Genomic DNA, 19,221 nt, shown 5'->3' with positions numbered 1-19,221 from the left:
CTGTTGAATACTAATAACGTGAACATGCTTGTTTTGTCTTTATATAAGTAAATTATCTTCCGTGTTGGTTTTGAAAACAAAATTTTAACATTTCAGAAACTAACATTCGAAACACTTTTCAAGCATAAAAGGCTTCTAGGCCTTTGATTGTTGGTAAAATCCCTGATGTAGAACAACAGCAACAAATATTTTATAATTATATTGTTGTAAAATAAAAAGAACCATTGATTTGTTAAAGAACAAGAACAAAGCAACACCCATATGAAAAGAGAAGGAAGCTTGGAATCGACCATATCAAGATCACTTGCACCCACTAGAAAGAACAGAAATACGGCTAGAGGAAGGGCTTTTTTTCTGATCTTAAACCAAGCCCCAAATAAATGGGCAGCTCTAATCCTCTTTGATTCTGTTAAACGTGTATTTCCAGCGTACATGCACGTTGTTGAGGCTCTCGACGTTTCCCCAAAGGGCCGGTGAAAAAGGAGTCTGGCAATCGCAAGCTGAGAGCACCAGCGATCCTCTCGCCGCAATGGAAGAGCTGTGCTGACACACTGGGGACTCACACACACGCACACGCTCAGAGCATCCGCACAGAGGTGACATTTGGCGGCCCTTAACGAGTTCTCTGATTCGGGGAACAGAGTGTCACTTATTTTTTTTGAACTGTAAAATGATCCTGGCGGGTGGGGGGGCGGATATGGGTGGAGGAGATTCGCCCCGCACTCCTAGAATCATTCCGGGAGAAGAAGGCGGATTCAGGCCGGAGAGGCGGGACGGTTGGGGCCCCAGAGGCCCGTGACCGCAGACCTGTGCGACCCGCTCCCAGGGATCGATGCCCAGGAGAGGCAGACCAGGGCTTCCCGCTCTCCCAAACGAGGGGCAGTGAAGTCAATGTGTGGTAACATCATGTCAGCTCTGCCCCACTCGGACAGCGCGGTGTCCTTCTGAGAGTCGGCGGGAGAGCGGCCGAGGAGCCGGAGGCGCCGCGGCACCACCCCGGTCCCCACCAGTCGGCGGGGCGGCCGGCCCTTACCTGGTTCCGGCGGTACCAAGCGCCCGACAGGGAGCCATTGCCGGCGCCCAGCGCCCCGTACGTGAGGTTCCGGGACAGCTCGTCCAGGGCGGCCGAGGCGGCGGCTCCGGGGCCCCTGGGCGGAGGCGCCGCCATTAGCTCTCGCTCCCCGCGCTGGGACTCGGGCTCCCGCCTCCTCCCGGCCCGGCCGCACAGCACGGCGCCACGAAGGAGGCGCGCCCTGCGGAGGCCGCGCCCGGGCCGCGCCGCAGCCACTTCCTGCTCGGTGCCCGGGCGAGGCGGGCGCGCCTGGGCCACCTGGCTCCCGCCCCCGCGCGGCGCCAGGTTCCCGGAGGAGCCCCGCGCTCTGCGGCCTCCCGGGGCGTCTCGGCTCGCTCCGCATCGTCCCGCCGCCGGGCACGGGCGAGCAGAGGCGTCATGGGCCCGAAGAGGGAGAAGAGCCGCGCCCCTCTGCGCGCCGGGTCCGCACCTGTCGGGGCCAAAGCCCTTCCAGCCCCAGCGGCGCGGAGTCAACACTTATCGAAGTGAATAGGTGTGAAAGGAGACATTGGCGAACCCAAAGCAGCCACCTTCACTCCGCCTGTACCTGGCAATCCAGCTCTCTATCTCAGATGCAGTGTTTCTCACTTGTATTTTTAAAATGGTTCGCATATGGAAAAGTCCCGAGTTCCCGGAAAATATTGTAAGCGACATGAGAATAAAGATCGGAGAGATTAAATCTCAGTGCCAACACTTGATAGAGCCTTAGCAAATATTCCTAGAATGAAAGAAGGACTCTCCAGTGGTAGCTGGAGGACCCTGACGTGTTTTGGGGATTGGATGGGGTTTCCTTCAGATGGAACCAGAAGGACATGCTGAAAAGTTGCCAGCCACTGCATTATAAGAATTTAGGTTGGGAGATAATTGTTAATGGTCTTAAGGAACTCTAGCCGGATGTTCTGGTTTTATCTGTATTCAAATTCTACTGCGTTACTACAGATGATGTTAAGTACCTCTCACCTTGAGCACTCTGTGATTCTGTATTGTTGCCTGAAGCCCTGGAACTGGCAGTTCTTTGTTCGCACGATGCTGAGCTTGTTCTTAAGTAATGTGCTGTGACTGCCATGACTTCATGAAACAGACCCTCAAGAAGAGAGAATTGCTGCCTGCCGGGGAACAGCGAGAAATGTTCTTAGGGAAATGTGCAAATGAGAGAAGAAAATGAGAAAAAAATCATTTCAGATACAGAAAAAATAAGACATCTCCGCGATTGTATAGTTTCTTGCTGGAGCACCCAAAATGTTCAGTGAACACTTAATATGGTAGCTATTTCCAATTTTATGGCTCATTTATTTCAAATAAGTATCTGAAGGAAAAACTGTCTATTTTTAATATTTTCTGTAACATTATATTACATTGTATATTGGAGCCTTTATTAATGCTTCTTTCCTTGAGATGGTGTAGGGTACAAGGAACAGAATATCCAAGTAAAAGTGGCTTGAACAATAAGCATCTGTTATCTCCAAAGGGAAGGTGGCTCTGTGTGGTTCTATGACGTCGTCACCTCCATCTTTCTGCTCTGCCATCTCTGAGGTATTGGCCGTGTCCCTATTCGCAGTGGCAGCTCCAGGCATTACATGCAAACACGATCATATTTAGAAAAGAAGCGGGGCTTTTCTTCTTACGCATCTTTTTATTAGAGAGGGAAACCTTTTCCAGAATCCCCTTAGCAACCTCTCCCACCAGGTCCCATTAGCCAGGACTGGGTCACATGCCCGTATTCTACCTGCCAGGGAGGCTGGGAAAGTGATTGTCAGGCATTTCCAGCCTTCGGAGTGGGAGGCGAGCTCTGCCAGCAGGGAAAAACCGGGCTGGGGTAGGAGGGCACCACCGGCAGAGCTTGTCACAGCCAGTCTTTAGGGTATTCTATCACCCATATTGTAACCAGTCATACAGTCTGTAATGAGCAAAATAATAAACGGTTTGTGTTACTTTCCTGTTTTTTTTTTTTTTTTTTTTTTTGCGGTACGCGGGCCTCTCACTGTTGCGGCTTCTCCCGTTGCGGAGCACAGGCTCGGGACGCGCAGGCTCAGCGGCCATGGCTCACGGGCCTAGCTGCTTCGCGGCACGTGGGATCTTCCCGGCCCGGGGCACGAACTCGTGTCCCCTGCATCGGCAGGCGGACTCTCAACCACTGTGCCCCCAGGGAAGCCCCGTACTTTCCTATTTAAAAGACTTCCAAACCTGCTCACTGATGCAGTGAAGTTCACACTTCTTAAGTCTGTCAATATGAGACCCTTTATGATCTGGCCCACATTCAGCTCATTCCCATTTTTAAATTAAAAATCATTTTCAGTTTCTTGGCATTTGTTTAAAAACCTTTAATTTTGGAGGAAGATGGCACTCGGTGCAGAATAGGTATGATGTCTAGCCTGTGATGTGCTATTCTCCAGATTCCAAGGTGTCGCTGCTGTTGCTGTGACTGTCGTAGCGTGTGCGGGTAGTTGAAACAAAGAATTCGTGACCAGTGTTCCTTCCCACACAGTTCACAAGGAGGCGGCAGGAAGGCCGTGTGAGCTATTTTGGTCCCAGCAGTGTAGGCAGAGCTGGAGGCTGTTCCGGGCATTGTGATGGCCTCTGCCTTTTGCAGGGTTTCTTCAGTGGATATTCTGTTCACTTTACAAGATGCCCAAAGCCTTTGATCAATCTTCTGTCCTCAACTCTGGAACGGTGGAGGTCTGCCTTCCTCAGTTAATTCAAAGAATTCTATTCTGGGGCACATCATTTGAAGCTCAACTTCACTGCGAACTTCGAGAGCAGGGTTACATTTTGCTTGGGATCACTCTCTTGCAGTCTCCACGAAATAGGTGTTGTTGTTTTTTTTAAGTTGAGAATTATGTTTTATTTTTTTAAGTCTTTATTGAATTTGCTACAATATTGCTTCTGTTTTATGTTTTGTGGCCCCGAGTCATGTGGGATCTTAGCTCCCAGCACCCCCTGCATTGGAAGGCGAACTCTTAACCACTGGCCCACCAGGGAAGTCCCTAGTTTTTATTTTAAATTCATCTTTAGCATGAATCAGTCAACACTAGTTTCACTAATGATGAATGTCTAAGGGGATAAAGTAGTTATTAAAGATTATTTCAGGTATCTTACATCATATACAAAAGCCAACTTCAGATTAAATACTTTAATGAGAAAGGTAAAACTCTAAATCTTTTAGACTAACCAGATGATCTCTACAACTGGAAGTATAAACAGTCTTTAAAGTGCAAATGCTAAAGGCAGATGGTCTGGGTTCAAATCCTGAGTCCACTGCTTATTTACTGCGTGATATTGATCAAATTGCTTAATTTCTCTGTGTCTTACATGCATCATCCATGAAAGGGAATTAAGAGCACTGAAACACGGACAGTGCTCAGTAAATGGTGTTTACTATTTATGACCTTAGGATAGAGAAGGATTCCTTAAACAAACAGAAAAAATGCAAACCACAGAGGAAAACACTGACACATACAATTACAATAAAATTAAGAACTTTTGCAAGTGTCACAGAGTCGCTCGTTGGCGAAGAGCGCGCTGTCCGCCCAGTCCCCGCGTCCCCGCATCCACCGTGGCCAGCGAGGAGCTAGCGAGCAAGCTGCAGCAGTGACTGAAGTGGGAGGAGGTGGACGGCGGGCTCCAGCCTGTGCCCCGAGCCGCCCCAGTCCCCGAGCCCCAGCCGCGGGCATCTGCCTGGGCGCCCACGGCCACAGCCCACGCCGAGCTGAGCGCACAGCTGAACCGACGGCTGGACGTCAACGAGGGCGCGGCGCGACCCCGCCGCTGCAAGGTCTTCCACCTCTACTCCGAGTTCCCGGAGTTCAGCCACCGCCTCATCAAGGACCTGGAGAGCATGTTCAAACTGTACGATGCCGGAAGGGATGGCTTCATCGACCTGATGGAGCTGAAGCTGGTGATGGAGAAGCTGGGGGCCCCCAGACCCACCTGGGCCTGAAGAGAATGATCAAGGAGGTGCCCGGGGACTTTGATGGCAAACTCAGCTTCCGTGAGCTCCTGCTAATATTCCACAAGGCCGCAGCAGGGGAACTACGGGAGGACAGTGGGCTGATGGCACTGGCGAAGCTTTCTGAGATCGATGTTGCCCTGGAGGGCGTCAAAGGTGCCAAGGACTTCTTTGAAGCCAAGGTCCAAGCCTTGTCCTCTGCCAGTAAGTCTGAAGCGGAGCTAAAAGAGCAAGATGAGTGGAAGCGGGCAGAAGACAAGAGGAAGCTCCACCAGGCAGCCTTCCGGGAACTCAAGGCCACTTTCAGTACATAGTTGGGCTGAGCTGGACCTGTGTCCACAGCTGTGCCTCACAGATGCCCCGGGGAGAGCTGGCCGGGCACCCTCGCCCCTGCTGAACCTTTGCCCCAACAAGCCTCCACAACCACCCCCCAGTGCAAACTCCTTAACCTCATCGGGGTGGCGGGGGGCAGCTCTCGCCTTCATTTGGGAGCCTCTCCCAGAAGGTCCAACTGCCCCCCTCAAGTCCCTCTCCTGCTCGCCTTCCTTTGTCCTTCTCCGTAGCCAGAATGTGCCTCTACTTGGCAACCTTTACTTCTTCCTTTTATCTTTCCCCCTCCACATCAAAGAGTGGTCTGCTGTGTTAATTTGCACAGATACTTCTTTCTTTGGTGGTTCTCAGAGGAGATAGTCCCTGGAGGCCTATGATGTTAATGTTGCCCATTTTCTTGCGTAATCCTTTTCTGTGACTCTTCCTGTCATGCCCCTCTCTCCTTTGTTTCCCATCCAACTTCCCTGTACTCATTCTTAGCCTGATCCTGCCAGGTGCTTTTGCATCTTCTGTCCTTTGATGACGCTGAGGTTTAAGCCAGGCCAGGCTCAACCACTGCCTGTCCGCTCTCCAGTAGGAGGAAGGGCATGCTGCTGAGAGGACACAAAATAGTGAAAAGATAGGAGATTCTGTTCCTTCCCGTCACCTTTCTCCTGTCCTCTTAGCATTCCCCCTAGATCTATCCTTTTCATTCTTCTTCCCACTTCAGCCTTTTTTTCCTACCCCTAAATACTGTGCTACTTAACTGTAAGAATGATTATAAGTAATATTAATGAGTAGAAGAATTCCCGTTAACTCTGACTACATGCAAATTATATTACAGTAGACCCCTGACATTCCCAAGTGACAAATCCAGAGCCTTCCAAAATCCCAAAAGTCATGACCCTCTTCACCATCTAGCCAGTTTCCAACATCTGCTCTAAGGTGCTGAGGTGAAGCTGTTTCTCAGCATAAATTTTTATATGTTATGAGTTCTTGGGATTTCTCACAAATATCAGGGGTTTGTTGTATTGTATAAAATAATTTCTAACATCGTATTTATTTCTTCTCTCTTTTTTTTTTTTTTTATTTTGTGGTACGCGGGCCTCTCGCTGTTGTGGCCTCTCCCGTTGCGGAGCACAGGCTCCGGACACGCAGGCTCAGCGGCCATGGCTCACGGGCCCAACCGCTCCGCGGCATGTGGGATCTTCCCGGACCAGGGCACGAACCCGTGTCCCCTGCATCGGCAGGCGGACTCTCAACCACTGCGCCACCAGGGAAGCCCGATTTCTTCTCTTTTTTAACTGCTGTCTCTACAAAAGGAAAACATCTTTTTGTACCACCAAATGTTGGTAAAGATGTGTAGCATCAGAAACTACTATTCATTGCTGATGCTATAGACGTTGGAAATAGTCTGACATTGTTTGGTAAAGATGAAGGTGCACATATGAATTTCACTCTTATGAATATATCCCAGAGAAACTTCTGTATGTGGATAGCAGAATTGTACAAGGATAACAGCACTCTTTGTAAAAACAAGTAAACAAACAAACCTGGAAACAGCTCGAGCATCCATCAACAGGAGTAGTGGACAAATGAACTTTGATACATTTACATGTTGGAATACAATACATTGTTTGAGGACATCCATACGTGAGAAAATCTAAAGAAAAGCAAGGGAATGATAAACACAAAATTTGGATAGTGGTTCAATGGTATTGGCAAAGTTCTATTTCCTAAACTGGGCAATGGACTACATGGGCATTCACTGTATTATTATTCTTAAAGATACGAATTTATGTGTAATATGGCATAACTTTTGTACTATTATATATTTTATAACTAATACAAAAGACTAATTCAGGAATAAAAGCACGGTTTTGTGGTCAGAGTTTCCAAAATTTCAAGGTCCATAGACCTAGATTCAAGTTCAGTCTTCTGCTCTTTCTCAGCTACATGGCTTTGGACAAATTCTCTGAGATTCAGTTTCCTAATTCATAAAGTGAAAATAATCATATTTATCTCAAAGTCTGTTGCAAACTTTCAGTGACAGGTAATATGAGTGAAAAATCTTATAGTTCAGTTCAGTTCACCGAACATTTACTTTGTGCAGGAGCCAAAGACACAAGGATAAATGAAACATGGGCTCTGTCCCTAGGAGATTGCATCGTAGTGAGCGGATAGGCAGGTAAACTGGTAAACTCACGTTAACTTCTGCCTGAGAGCTAGGAGAGAGCAAAGAAGATGCACTCAGCTCAGCTCAGGAAGACAGGCGCAAGCCTGAGATGGCTACCTAGAGGGAGGTGATGTCTGTCGCGAATCCTGAAGGATGAGTTAGCCAAATGAAAGACAGAGGTAGGGGGTGAACAGGGCTGGAACAGCATAAACAAAGGTCAGAGGCAAGAAACAGCATAGTTTGTATGTTTTTACATTAGTCTTGGGTGAGATGAGATATACTCTAAAATAAGGATAGAGAGACTGGGAGGGCCAGGAAATTGAGGATTTTGCCAGTTGGGTTGTCAAAGTTGGACTTGACTCTTTTTTTAAAAAATTAATTTATTTATTTTTGGCTGCATTGGGTCTTTGTTGGTGCGCGCGGGCTTCTCATTGCGGTGGCTTCTCTTGTTGCGGAGCACGGGCTCTAGGCGCGCAGGCTTCAGTAGTTGTGGCTTGTGGGCTCTAGAGCGCAGGCTCAGTAGTTGTGGCGCATGGGCTTAGTTGCTCCGCGGCATGTGGGATCTTCCCAGACTAGGGCTCGAACCCGCGTACCCTGCATTGGCTAGCGGATTCTTAACCACTGCTCCACCAGGGAAGTCTCGGACTTGACTCTTAATGGGAGTCATTGAGTACTTTAGATAAGGGAGCTGCAGGACAAGATTGGGTCTGTAAAGGATCCCCTGCTGGAGGGACAGGTGGAAAACAGAGATAAAGAGACAAATGAGAAGACTGCAATGGCTCAAGTGAGGATATATGAGGAAAGCTGGAGAGAAAGAGAGAGAGTTTAAGAAAAGTTTAGAAGTAAAACCAGCACAACCTGTTGATGGGGCAGGGAAGGAAGGCAGAAGGAATAATCTAGCTTGGGCTGCTGGGTGCAAAGCCAGCACCATTACTCATGGGAATTGGAAAGAGGAACTGGTTTAGGGGGAAAGGATGAGTTCAGTTTAAGTTCGATACTTATTGAATTTGAGGTGCTTGCGGGGCATCCGAGCAGAAAAGGGTGTGCAGAATTATCCCAAGATGCAGGGTGAGGCCAGGGCCAGGGAAATAGATTTGGGAGTCCCCAGCTTGCAGGTGGATGAGACTGGCTGGGAGAGCACGTGGCCTCCATCTTTTGGGGTAGGGCTCAGCACAATTTTTCTGTAAAGGGCCGGGTAGTAAATATTTTAGGTTTTGTGGACTGTATGGTCACTATCATAACTATTCAACTCCGATATTGTAGTGTGAAAGCAGCCATAGACGATACATAAGTAAATGCATGTGGATGTGTTCCAATAAAACTACGTACAAAAACAGATGGCCAGCCAGATTTTGCCCATGAGCCATAGTTTGCCGACCCCTGTTCTAGAAAGAGAAGAGCTGAGTGCAGAGCACAAGGTCAAAAAGGACCACTCGAGAGGGAAGAGACTATATTTTCTAGGCCTCTTGTCATGTGAATGATAGAATCCCAATTCAAAGGGAAATTCAATAATTCATAACTAAAATCTGGGAAGGCAGGGATGGAGCCAGACCACTGGATCTAGGGACTTGATTTTTTGGATATGGGCTTCATCCTCAGATCAGCTTCACATGGTGGGGGGTAGGGCCACAGCAGCTCCCAGCGTCCATCTTTAGAGCCTGGGTTCAGAAAGGTAAAGGGACTGTGGCAGGTTGGTTTTTGTTCTCAGTTCTTCACGCCCCTCCATGCAGGGATATTTGCATAACATAGTCCCTCCCGTTGCTGAGTGACTGCAGTTGCTCCCACCAGAGGCATCTTCCCAGTGATGTTGGGTGTGGCCAAATGACTTGCTTTGGAAATGTGGACAGAGGGACAATGTGACAGTTCTGGGCCAAGACTTTAAGAGGTATCACATATTTCTGCTTGCTCTGTGCTCCTGTGCTCCTTCCTGAGAAGAGTATGTCCCCAGTAGCCACTGGTCCAGAGAGAATAAAGAAACCTGTGAAGCATATCTGAAGCCAATCCTTGCCACTTCTGTCCTGTAGACTCACGCACAAGAAAATAAGTACCGGTTGTTATAAGCCACTGAGATTTTGAGAGTATTTGTTACATGGCAAAACTGATTGATTAAGGGTACTCCCAACCAGCTTCATTCAGAAAATCCTAGTGAAAAACTGATTGGCCTGATTTGGGACATGTGACCCATCTCTGGACCAATCACTGAGGACAAAGAGATTTGATATTATGATTGGCCAAGCTGGGTCATGTGCTCACTCTATTCAGGGAGGTGGGGCAGTTACCAAGGTAAGGAAAAGGGATGCTGAGGAGAAAAAAACATGTTGTGGAGAACCAGCAGATAATAGTGCCATGAAAACTTAGGCAGGAGAGAGTAACAAAATGAGGGTATGTTGAATAATGCCATCAGCAGCAAAGAGGACACCAAGGCAATAAATGAAATGTGTTTCTTGGTTTTGGCAATAACGACCAATAAAAGTCATTGGTGATCTTTGCCTGAGCAGTTTCAGTTGAGTGTTGGGATGACAGCCAGATTATAGGTAACAATAATATTTCAGTAAACTCTCATCCGCTATAGGAATGTTAGTTGTAACTAAAAAGGGCCTTAGATAGGAGCAGGTTAGAAGTTTGTTAAGGCAGAGCCAGGAGTTTTACCTAATTGTGCATCACTTTGAAGCCACAGGAGGCTTAGGAGAGGGAGTGTTGGGATCATCCACATTAGAGGGACTTGATTCCCGAAATGGGAGAGGTCCCTCGAGGGTGGGACCAGGCTGAAAGCTGGAGCACAGTCCTGGTGGGACCCTCAGGGCCTGTGGCAGAATTGCATCTTTGGGAATCAGACGTGAAGACATGATCCAAGCAACAAGAAGTTTAAAACAGCAGAGTTTAGTGAGAAATCATGAGGAGGTGGGAGAGGCCAAGGGAGGAGAGAGCTGATAAGAGTCTCTGGTCTCTGGCCTGGAGAAACAGGTACAGAGCCAGTTGCTGTAACACTAGTGTCCAATTGACAGAATGTTCATCCAGTGCCCACCCCTTTGGAGGAGCCTGACCTTTCCTTGACTCCTTTCAAGACCCCTTCCTTGGCCCCTCCCATCCTCTGTCCTCCATCTGCACCCTGTCCCTCCTGTGTTTACTGACATCTGACTGTGTACAACTTCCCAAGGCTTCGTCCCACTGTCCTCCCCAGACAGTCCCCCAGCATCTCTCCCTCTGCCTCATCTTAAATTGTACCATCTTATGTCTCAGTCTTTTGCTCTCTACTTTCATCTGGGAAAGAATCCATGTCAAGATATTAAAGTAATAGATCTTTTGTGGTTATTTGCTTTCTAAATAGACCCCTGGCAATGTGATGTCTTAACCCAAAGGAGTATTTATGTCAAAGGAATAAGAATTGGGGCCAGTGGAGGTGGGACATGCAAAACTGTCCCTCAGATCTTACCACGAGAAGAGTTGATTTTGCAGTTCAAGTTTGAAGACAGGAAAAAACTGATGTCCCAGCTCAGCAGTGGTGTGGTGGAGTGGGTAGGAATTCCCTCTTATTCAGCCTTGTGTTCTACTGATTGGATGAGGCCCACCTACATTAGGGAGGGCAATCTACACTACTTAGTTTACCGATTCAAATGCTAATCTCACCCAGAAACACTCAAAATAATATTTGACCAAATGCCTGGGTATCCATGGCCCAGTCAAGTTGACACATGACGTTAGCCATCATAGTGGGCTCCTCAAGGAAGGGAATAAGAAAGAGCCCTGTGTTGTTCTTAATACTAATAAAATGGCCTGTGAAGCCGGATATGGCAAATGCGCAGGCAGAAGGTTCACAGACATAAATTTGATGATTTCTACCATTTTCCTTTGGCCTGGAGTTTGATCTCTATAGTAATCCAATTTGTTTTGTAGGTTTCTGTGAGCTTGCTACCTGAATAGAATTTCTTCTCTAGCTTTGTCCTCCTCTCCTCCTCCGGCATCATTATCATCATCACAGTCATCAACATCCAAGGTTTCTTGAGTGCCTGATGCTTATATGGCTCTGTACCAGGAAGGAATTTGGAATTTGCAGGGGAAACTAGATCTGTCCCTTGTTTTTCTTTTGTTTTTTTTTTTTTTTACATCTTTATTGGAGTATAATTGGTCTACAATGGTATGTTAGTCTCTGCTTTATAACAAAGTGAATCAGCTATATGTATACATATATCCCCATATCCCCTCCCTCTTGCGTCTCCCTCCCTCCCACCCTCCCTATCCCACCCCTCCAGGCGGTCACAAAGCACCGAGCTGATCTCCCTGTGCTATGCGGCTGCTTCCCACTAGCTATCTACCTTACGTTTGGTAGTGTATTATCCCTTGTTTTGAGTGGCTAAATTCCAGTTTAGGAGACAGAACATGTACACAAAGAAGTACAAATCAAGCATGAACTAGATAACTAAGTGCTAAATGAAGGAGGATATTCATCTTAGATTCCAGAAAAAGGAGCGATTAGCAGGCTGACCATGGTCTGGAATAGCTTCAAGGAGGTTGGGAACCTTGGGTAGGGCCTGAGGAAAGAGTGTGACCAAAATAAGTGTCGGGAAGGAGAAAGACTATGACAGGAATACAGAATGCCGGGTGCAAGTGGAGAGTGCAAGTATGTGCGGGGACAGACAGTGCGCGGCGGCTTGGCGGCACCTGTGCCACTGAACGGCTGGACGCCTGAAGCGCAGCACCCAGGAACAGCTTTAGGCCCAGCTTGCTCATTAAAATTTTTTGACTGTGTGTGAAGTTTTCCAGGATCAGCATGGAGCCTCCAGTCTGCATCTCCTGGAGGCATCGCCTCCCAAACACGCCTTCTTAGACCTGCCCAGATGGTCAAGCGTCACTGCTGCACCACTGAGTTACGCACACGTCCTCTGAAAAGCCCTTCTCCTGGATTTGCACATGATCAAAAGAAAGAAAAGCAATTAAAGCAAAAGCCTCAGCTTGTTTTCCTGTGCGCAGTTCGTGCTGGTTTTATACTGTTAGTCCTGTGTATCTGGGTCCACAGCACTGTAGGTTCTTCGTGAGTGCTTTGGGGACATGATAGAAACTGCGTGAGCTAGGAGACAATGTAAACTTTGCTTCCTGCCGCCACTAGGGCAGCCCTGCACCGCCCCTGAATTTCCCCCAGGCCTTCCTTTGTCCTCAGGAGGCAATGTGGGTTGTGGAGAGAGTCATGCTCTGTGAGAAACCACATGCGCTCCAGTTCTGCTCTGCCACTAACCAGCTGCATGACCTTGGGCAAGTCATTTGACCTCTGTGAACCTGATTTTCTCATCTGTGAAATGAGAGATTTGGACCAGATGATCATGCAGAATGTTTCCAACTCTGAAGGAGGAGTCTAGGGGAATTTTTATCTTTTTTGGATTATATCAAACTGTTTTTTTTTTTCCCCTGTCTGCTTAGGGGAAGAGAGAGCAGCTTTAGAAGGGACTAATCCCTCTCCCTAAAATGTCTTGAGATGTCTGACAGTCTCTAATCAAAGAGGGTTGGCTTTTACCTACCAGCCACATTTTTAAAAATATCTTTTGTGGGTAATTTAGAGAGATGGAATATTTAGAGAACTTTAAATGTAGGAGAACTAAGATTCAAATAATGCCCTAATTTAGTCGCTATATGATCTTGGACAGGTTACTTCACTTTTCTGAGATTCAGTTTTCTTTTTTGTACGATAAGAATAGCAATAACAACAAGAGCCACATTCCTTAGGATTATTGTGAGGATTAAATATGTAAGCTGAGGTGCTGAGGCCAGGGTGACTGTCACCTGTGTATTTGGGAGGAAATGAGGGGTGATGTATAGTGGTTAGCAGTGGGACACTGGGGCCAGGCAGATCTGAATTTCACTCTGCGCTTTGTCCCTTTTGTGTGTCCTTGGGCAAGTTAATTTTACTTCTCCAAGCCTCAGTTTCTTCCTCTTTATGGGAATAATAATAGTTCCTGCTTTGTAGGATTATTAATGAACATTCAGCGAGACAAGGCATCAAAAGTGCTTAGCCAGCCTACAGAGTAAGCATTCAACAAATTTAATCACAGTAACAAACAAAAATAAAAATAACAAATGTCGTGCTTCCCTCCTCCACTGGCTTTCCTCCAAGGACAGCAGGAGTGGAAGGAAAATCTCCTGACTGGGGAGAGGACTGAATCATGTGGCCAGATAGCAAGGTTCATGAGCGTAGGGCCATGTCCATCCGGTTTATCCTGAAGCTCCAGTGCCTAGCACAGAGCCCAACGAGTAGCAGGCACCGGCAAGAAGCCTTTCCTTATGGTGGAAACAAGACAGAGATGCTCGTAAGTCATCCTACTTTTACAAGACAAGGCTTAGCTGCCAAGCTTTCAGGCCTATCCCATCCGCTGCCTTAATGGCTCCACCCAGGAGGACGTTCAGAGATGTCTAGATCTTCTCTTAAGTCTAGACCAGCACTGTCCCAAAGAACTGTAAGGCGAGCCACACATGGAATTGAAAAAACCTTAGTAGCCATGTGAAGAAGGTAAAAAGAAATGAATGAAATTAATTTTAATAAGGTATTGAACCCACTATATCCAAAATATTATCATTTCACCACATAGTCAATATAAAAATATCAATTAAATATTTAATTGTTTCATACTAAGTTTAAAATCTGGTATGGATTTTACACCTGTACATCTCAATTCAGACAGCGTAGTTCAAGGGCTCAATAGCCACGTACATCTAACGGCTGCTGTATTAGGAGGCGAAGTCCAGATTAAGCGAGATGAAGCCTCTCCTTCCACCACCCTCAAGCCCATCCCTCAGTTCTACTTCCTGTTCGAGGACCCAGTTCTTTCCCAGGTGGCTGCCCTGGAGAAAGGCTTCAGGTGTCTTAGAAGACACGTCCACCACCCACATGGGTGTGATTTAGCCTTACATGTCTTACCAGAAAAATCACATCAGAATACAACACCATAACCTTAACATCCATTCCACAAGATACAAGTATGCAGCAGGAATTAATTTTTCTAGGCACTTCAAGCTTGTTACTTGAAGTATCAACTATCATCAAATATCAACTATCAACCTCTTTTGCAGACAAACTTTTAGAGCTTTATCTACTGTGATGTTGTCCACATGCAACCTTCTCTGAAAATTCATTTGTTCATTCAGTTTTTGAGTACCTACTATGTATAATGGAGTTAGGAATGTAACCATGAGCAGGAAAGATTCAGTGCCCGCCCTTGGGAACCTTAAACTCGAGTTGAATGGACGGATCAGTAAGCAGGATCTTATAACACAGAGTAGTGAGGGAGATTAATACTAAATACCCTGAAAGCTCATAGAAGGGCAACTAACCTAACACAGGAGTGTGTGTGTGTGTGTGTGTGTGTGTGTGTGTGTGTGTGTGTGTGTAAGGGGGCAGTCAGGGAAGAAACATCTAAAGTAAGACCTGAAGTGTGGAGAAAAGGGAACCCTCTCGCACTGTTGGTGGGAATGGAAATTGATACAGCCACGATGGAGAACAGTATGGAGGTTCCTTAAAAAACTAAAAATAGAACTACCGTATGACCCAGCAATCCCACTACTGGGCATACATCCAGAAAAGATAAAGTAAGACCTAAAGGTTGAGTTGAAGTTGGAGTGTGAGTTATTGGGGTGTTTGGGGCTGTGGAAAGGAAAAGAGCATTCCAGATAGGTGAGGAAAGAGTAATCACATGTCCCAGAAAGTGCAAAGACCAAGTAGGGGGTCTGTAAATCACCCCATTCAGCTCGAGTCCAGGAAAAGTACATCTTTGGCTAGGGTAGATATAGAGAAGGCATAGTCAATAGTTTGGACTTTATTTAAATTCTATAGTAAAGATCCTGGAAACCTCAGCTTTGGTTCTGATTTCTCACCTACTTTCTTAAACTGTATTTCTAGCTGTTTACAGTGTAGCTCCACGTTTCACTTAAAATCAACATGCTCAAAATTACTCATCACCTTCATTCCTCTACTAAATATTCCAAACTGGTTCTCTATCTTAATTTCTCTGTCTCTCATAATGAGATTAGCATAATTCTAGTCTCCTACCACAGCTAAGACATCTTTTGTCTCTTCCATATCTTCACCCCCCGTACCCAAGCTGTCACTAAATTTTGCTAATTTTTTGACTGAATAGCTAAAAGCTTTTGGTTCAAGCACTTTCTGGCTTCCTTGAATTCATCACTCATCTTTCTATAATAGCCTTAAATTTTCACCAAGGCTATCTAAACTCCATGTGGTATAACTTATACTCCTTTGAGATATCATTTTGGAACAAACCAGCAGTTTTAAAGCTCACATCAGATTATAATGTAGGAAAATAATTTCTGCAGTCCAGAAAAGCCTTAAGTAATTTTTACTGGAAAAAAAAAAAGACAATCTTAATGTTTTATTTATTTTTGATTCTGTCTTCTTCTATCTTAAAGAAATTCAGCAACTTTCCTCCTGGAATCTCAAGGTTTTATTACCTGCATAGAGAATCCAGAAACAGGGATTTTTATTTGTCTGATAGTGTCCCTCCTTTTCTATTCAAGGCCTTTCCTGGATACATTACCTGGATGGTCACTCACCCTAAAAAAATGTTCAACACTGTTTAAACTTGCCCTGATTACCAAGTATCTTACTTCATACTGGCTCAGCAATTCATTAGAACCACACCCTGAGAACTGGAAAATTTAAAATACAAGAACCAGATTGCATTTCGTGTCTCAGGAATAAATGAGAAGAGAAATGATAATTTCCCCCAGTTGTATTTTGTCATATTTTAAACAAAATGTCCACTGGCTGGAAATTCCATTTCAATCAGTTAAGTATTTAGTGAGGTTTAAGTACTGTGTTCAGCATGAAACTACTTGTTAGAATTATGGTCACCATGTTTTCTACAATTTAAAATTAGGACACATGGTGTGACAATGGGACAGAACATTTGAAATCAATACTATCCTGGAAAATTTGAGTTATTTGATTGCCATAGTTACAGAAAATGCAAGGGAAATATTGTCGCTCAAGTTTACAATTTTATTGGAAACACAAGTCTAATACACATTCATTTATTTCACCACTGAATAGTTAGTGAACACCTAGTACAGGAGGTACTTTGTTAGCCAGTAAGATTACAAAGATGAAAAATACAGTTGCTTTAAATGCTTTCTTAGGACTCCCCTGGTGGCACAGTGTTTAAGAATCTGCCTGTCAATGCAGGGGACAGGGGTTCAAGCCCTGGTCCGGGAAGATCCCACATGATGTGGAGTGACTAAACCCATGAACCACAACTACTGAGCCTGTGCCCTAGAGCCCATGAGCCACAACTACTGAGCCCACGTACCACAACTACTGAAGCTCACGCGCCTAGAACCCGTGCACCGCAACGAAGAGTAGCCCCCACTCGCCACAACTAGAGAAAACCCATGCACAGCAACGAAGACCCAACGCAGCCAAAAGTTAAAAAAAAAAAAAAAGCTTTCTTAAACAAGGTAGGCCCTTGTGAGGTTAATTATATCTGTCACCTTGGCTAGGCTATGGTGCCCAGTTGTTTGGTCAAACACCATTCTAGATGTTGCTGTTACGTATTTTTTTAGATGTGATTAACATTTAAATAAGTAGACGAGTAAAACAGATAATCCTCCTTAATGTGGACAGGCCTCATTCAATCATTTGAAGGCCTAAAGAGCAAAGACTGAGGTTCCCCCCAAGGAGAGGGAATTCAGCTTTCAGACTCGAAACTACAAGATCGATTCCTGGGGGAATTTCCAGCCCGCCAGCCTACCCTGCAGAGTTTGGATTTACCATCCCCCACAGTCATGTGAGCCAATTCCTTAAAAATAAATCTCTCTGTCTCTGGAGAATTTTGATACAGCCCTCATAAGAATTGTTATTTAAATAAATAACATTCCTGAGGTGTATTTTTAAGCATACTTGTATAATCTTTTTTTTCCCACAAACAGTAACATTCCCCTTCACAATATGTCTTCTAGCAATGTTTTTAAACATATGGCATTCACTTTCAAGGCCCAACTTGCTGCTCAAGAGAAAATTTAGAAGCTGATGTGTAATTATCTGATGGAACAAAGTTGCCTAATTTCAAGTCGAATGGAAATAAGGGAATGCAGAGAACTTGAGGAAACCCGAGAGCGTTCAAGTCAGCGAGGCAACAGGAACAAAAGCACAGAGAAGGCAGCTTTCTGATGACAGAATTTGGAGGCAAGAAAACTGTCTCGATGATAGGGCCAGTGTCTGTGAGTATCTTTACAGGAGAAAAAGATACTGTGGGGGGGAAAAAGAGGACAGTAGAGCAAAGCTGGTCAAAGCAATTGGGATAATAATCAAAATTGCTCGTGGGTAAAAAGTGAGCAAAGAATGTCGTTTAAGGTACAGAACTATGAGTTCAACACTAGATTGCTTGGGGGCTTTGGAGTTTCCATGAACCTTTCCAATGGAAAATGGTACAGGTTGATCTGTTCTAAAAGGAAATGTGGGTGCTTTATAGCAAGACAATTTTGGATGGAATAAGTGATAATTGATTTCCACACCTGATTTGAGCACGTAGCAAGCCCACTTCTCTGAACTGGCGATAGAAACCTCTTGGAAGGGGGAAATCTTATAAATAATTAGACATAATTAGATTGTCAGCTCATATATCATTATGTCTTGCCTCTCAGGGATGTTTTGAGATTAATTAGGTAATGTTTGTAAAATAAGCTCCAAGTGCCATGTATCATTGGCATAGAATTAGATTTTCGGTGTGATGAATGTAATTAAGTCATGCTGATTTCATATGAACTTTCGTTGCAGGGTAACGTCTGTTCTGGAGTATTCTGAGGGCACGGGTGCACTGGTTCTCATACTGCCATTTCACCAAGAAGAGCTCTGACACTGGGAGCGCTGTGGCAGGCATTTTGCATCAAGTGTGATACACATCTCAGGCGAGATGACGCATTTAAAGTGTCAGATGAGAATTGTGGCTTCTACTGATGAATAAATGTGTTTGTAATGATACCCAGCTTGACAGTACAGTGAATAAAAGCAAACACTTTATTTTTTAACATTTTTATTGGAGTATAATTGCTTTACAATGGTGTGTTAGTTTCTGCTTTATAACAAAGTGAATCAGCTATACATGTACATATATCCCAATATCTCCTCCCTCTTGAGTCTCCCTCCCACCCTCCCTATCCCACCCATCTAGGTGATCACAAAGCACCGAGCTGATCTCCCTGTGCTATGTGGCTGCTTCCCACTAGCTATCTATTTTATATTTGGTAGTGTATATATGTCCATGCCACTCTCTCACTTCGTCCCAGCTCACCCTTCCTCCTCCTAGTGTCCTCAAGTCCATTCTCCATGTCTGTGCCTTTATTCCTGTCCTCCTGCCCCTAGGTTCTTCAGAACCTTTTTTTTTTTTTAAGATTCCATATATATGTGTTAACATATGGTATTTGCTTTTCTCTTTCTGACTTACTTCACTCTGTATGACAGAGCCTAGGTCCATCCACCTCACTACAAATAACTCAATTTCGTTTCTTTTTATGGCTGAGTAATATTCCATTGTGTATATGTGCCACATTTTTATCCATTCATCTGTCGATGGACACTTAGGTTGCTTCCATGTCCTGGCTATTGTAAATAGAGCTGCAATGAACATTGGGGTGCATGTTTCTTTTTGAATTATGGTTTTCCCAGGGTATATGCCCAGTAGTGGGATTGCTGGGTCATATGGTAGTTCTATTTTTAGTTTT

The 19,221-nt window shown here is 45.3% G+C and overlaps 2 protein-coding genes across 3 annotated transcripts in view; one reads left to right on the top strand and one right to left on the bottom strand.

Annotated features, from left to right (window-relative positions):
* Window positions 1–2,986, bottom strand: part of NIPAL2 (NIPA like domain containing 2) — a 77,759-nt gene extending 74,773 nt beyond the window's left edge. Inside the window, exon 1 of one of the 2 annotated variants that reach the window (XM_079901444.1) lies at window positions 1,034–2,986. In XM_079901444.1, coding sequence (XP_079757570.1) covers window positions 1,034–1,168 — 135 coding nt within the window. In that variant the 5' untranslated portion in view covers window positions 1,169–2,986. The remainder of the gene's footprint in view (window positions 1–1,033) is intronic. The other variant, XM_079901445.1, reaches the window with a different exon arrangement.
* A 1,966-nt stretch (window positions 2,987–4,952) lies between these two features.
* LOC307175897 (EF-hand domain-containing protein D1-like) lies at window positions 4,953–5,332 on the top strand (the record flags this gene model as incomplete). Its single annotated transcript, XM_079901577.1, is given in 2 exon segments — window positions 4,953–4,983; window positions 4,986–5,332. Coding segments are annotated over 2 exon segments (378 nt in total).
* Between the last annotated feature and the right edge of the window lie 13,889 nt (window positions 5,333–19,221).

Source organism: Stenella coeruleoalba, assembly GCF_951394435.1.
Source record: "Stenella coeruleoalba genome assembly, chromosome: 17".
NCBI classification, from domain to species: domain Eukaryota; kingdom Metazoa; phylum Chordata; class Mammalia; order Artiodactyla; family Delphinidae; genus Stenella; species Stenella coeruleoalba.
The sequence above is the reverse complement of the archived record's forward strand: the minus strand, read 5'-3'. Positions and strand labels throughout refer to the sequence as shown.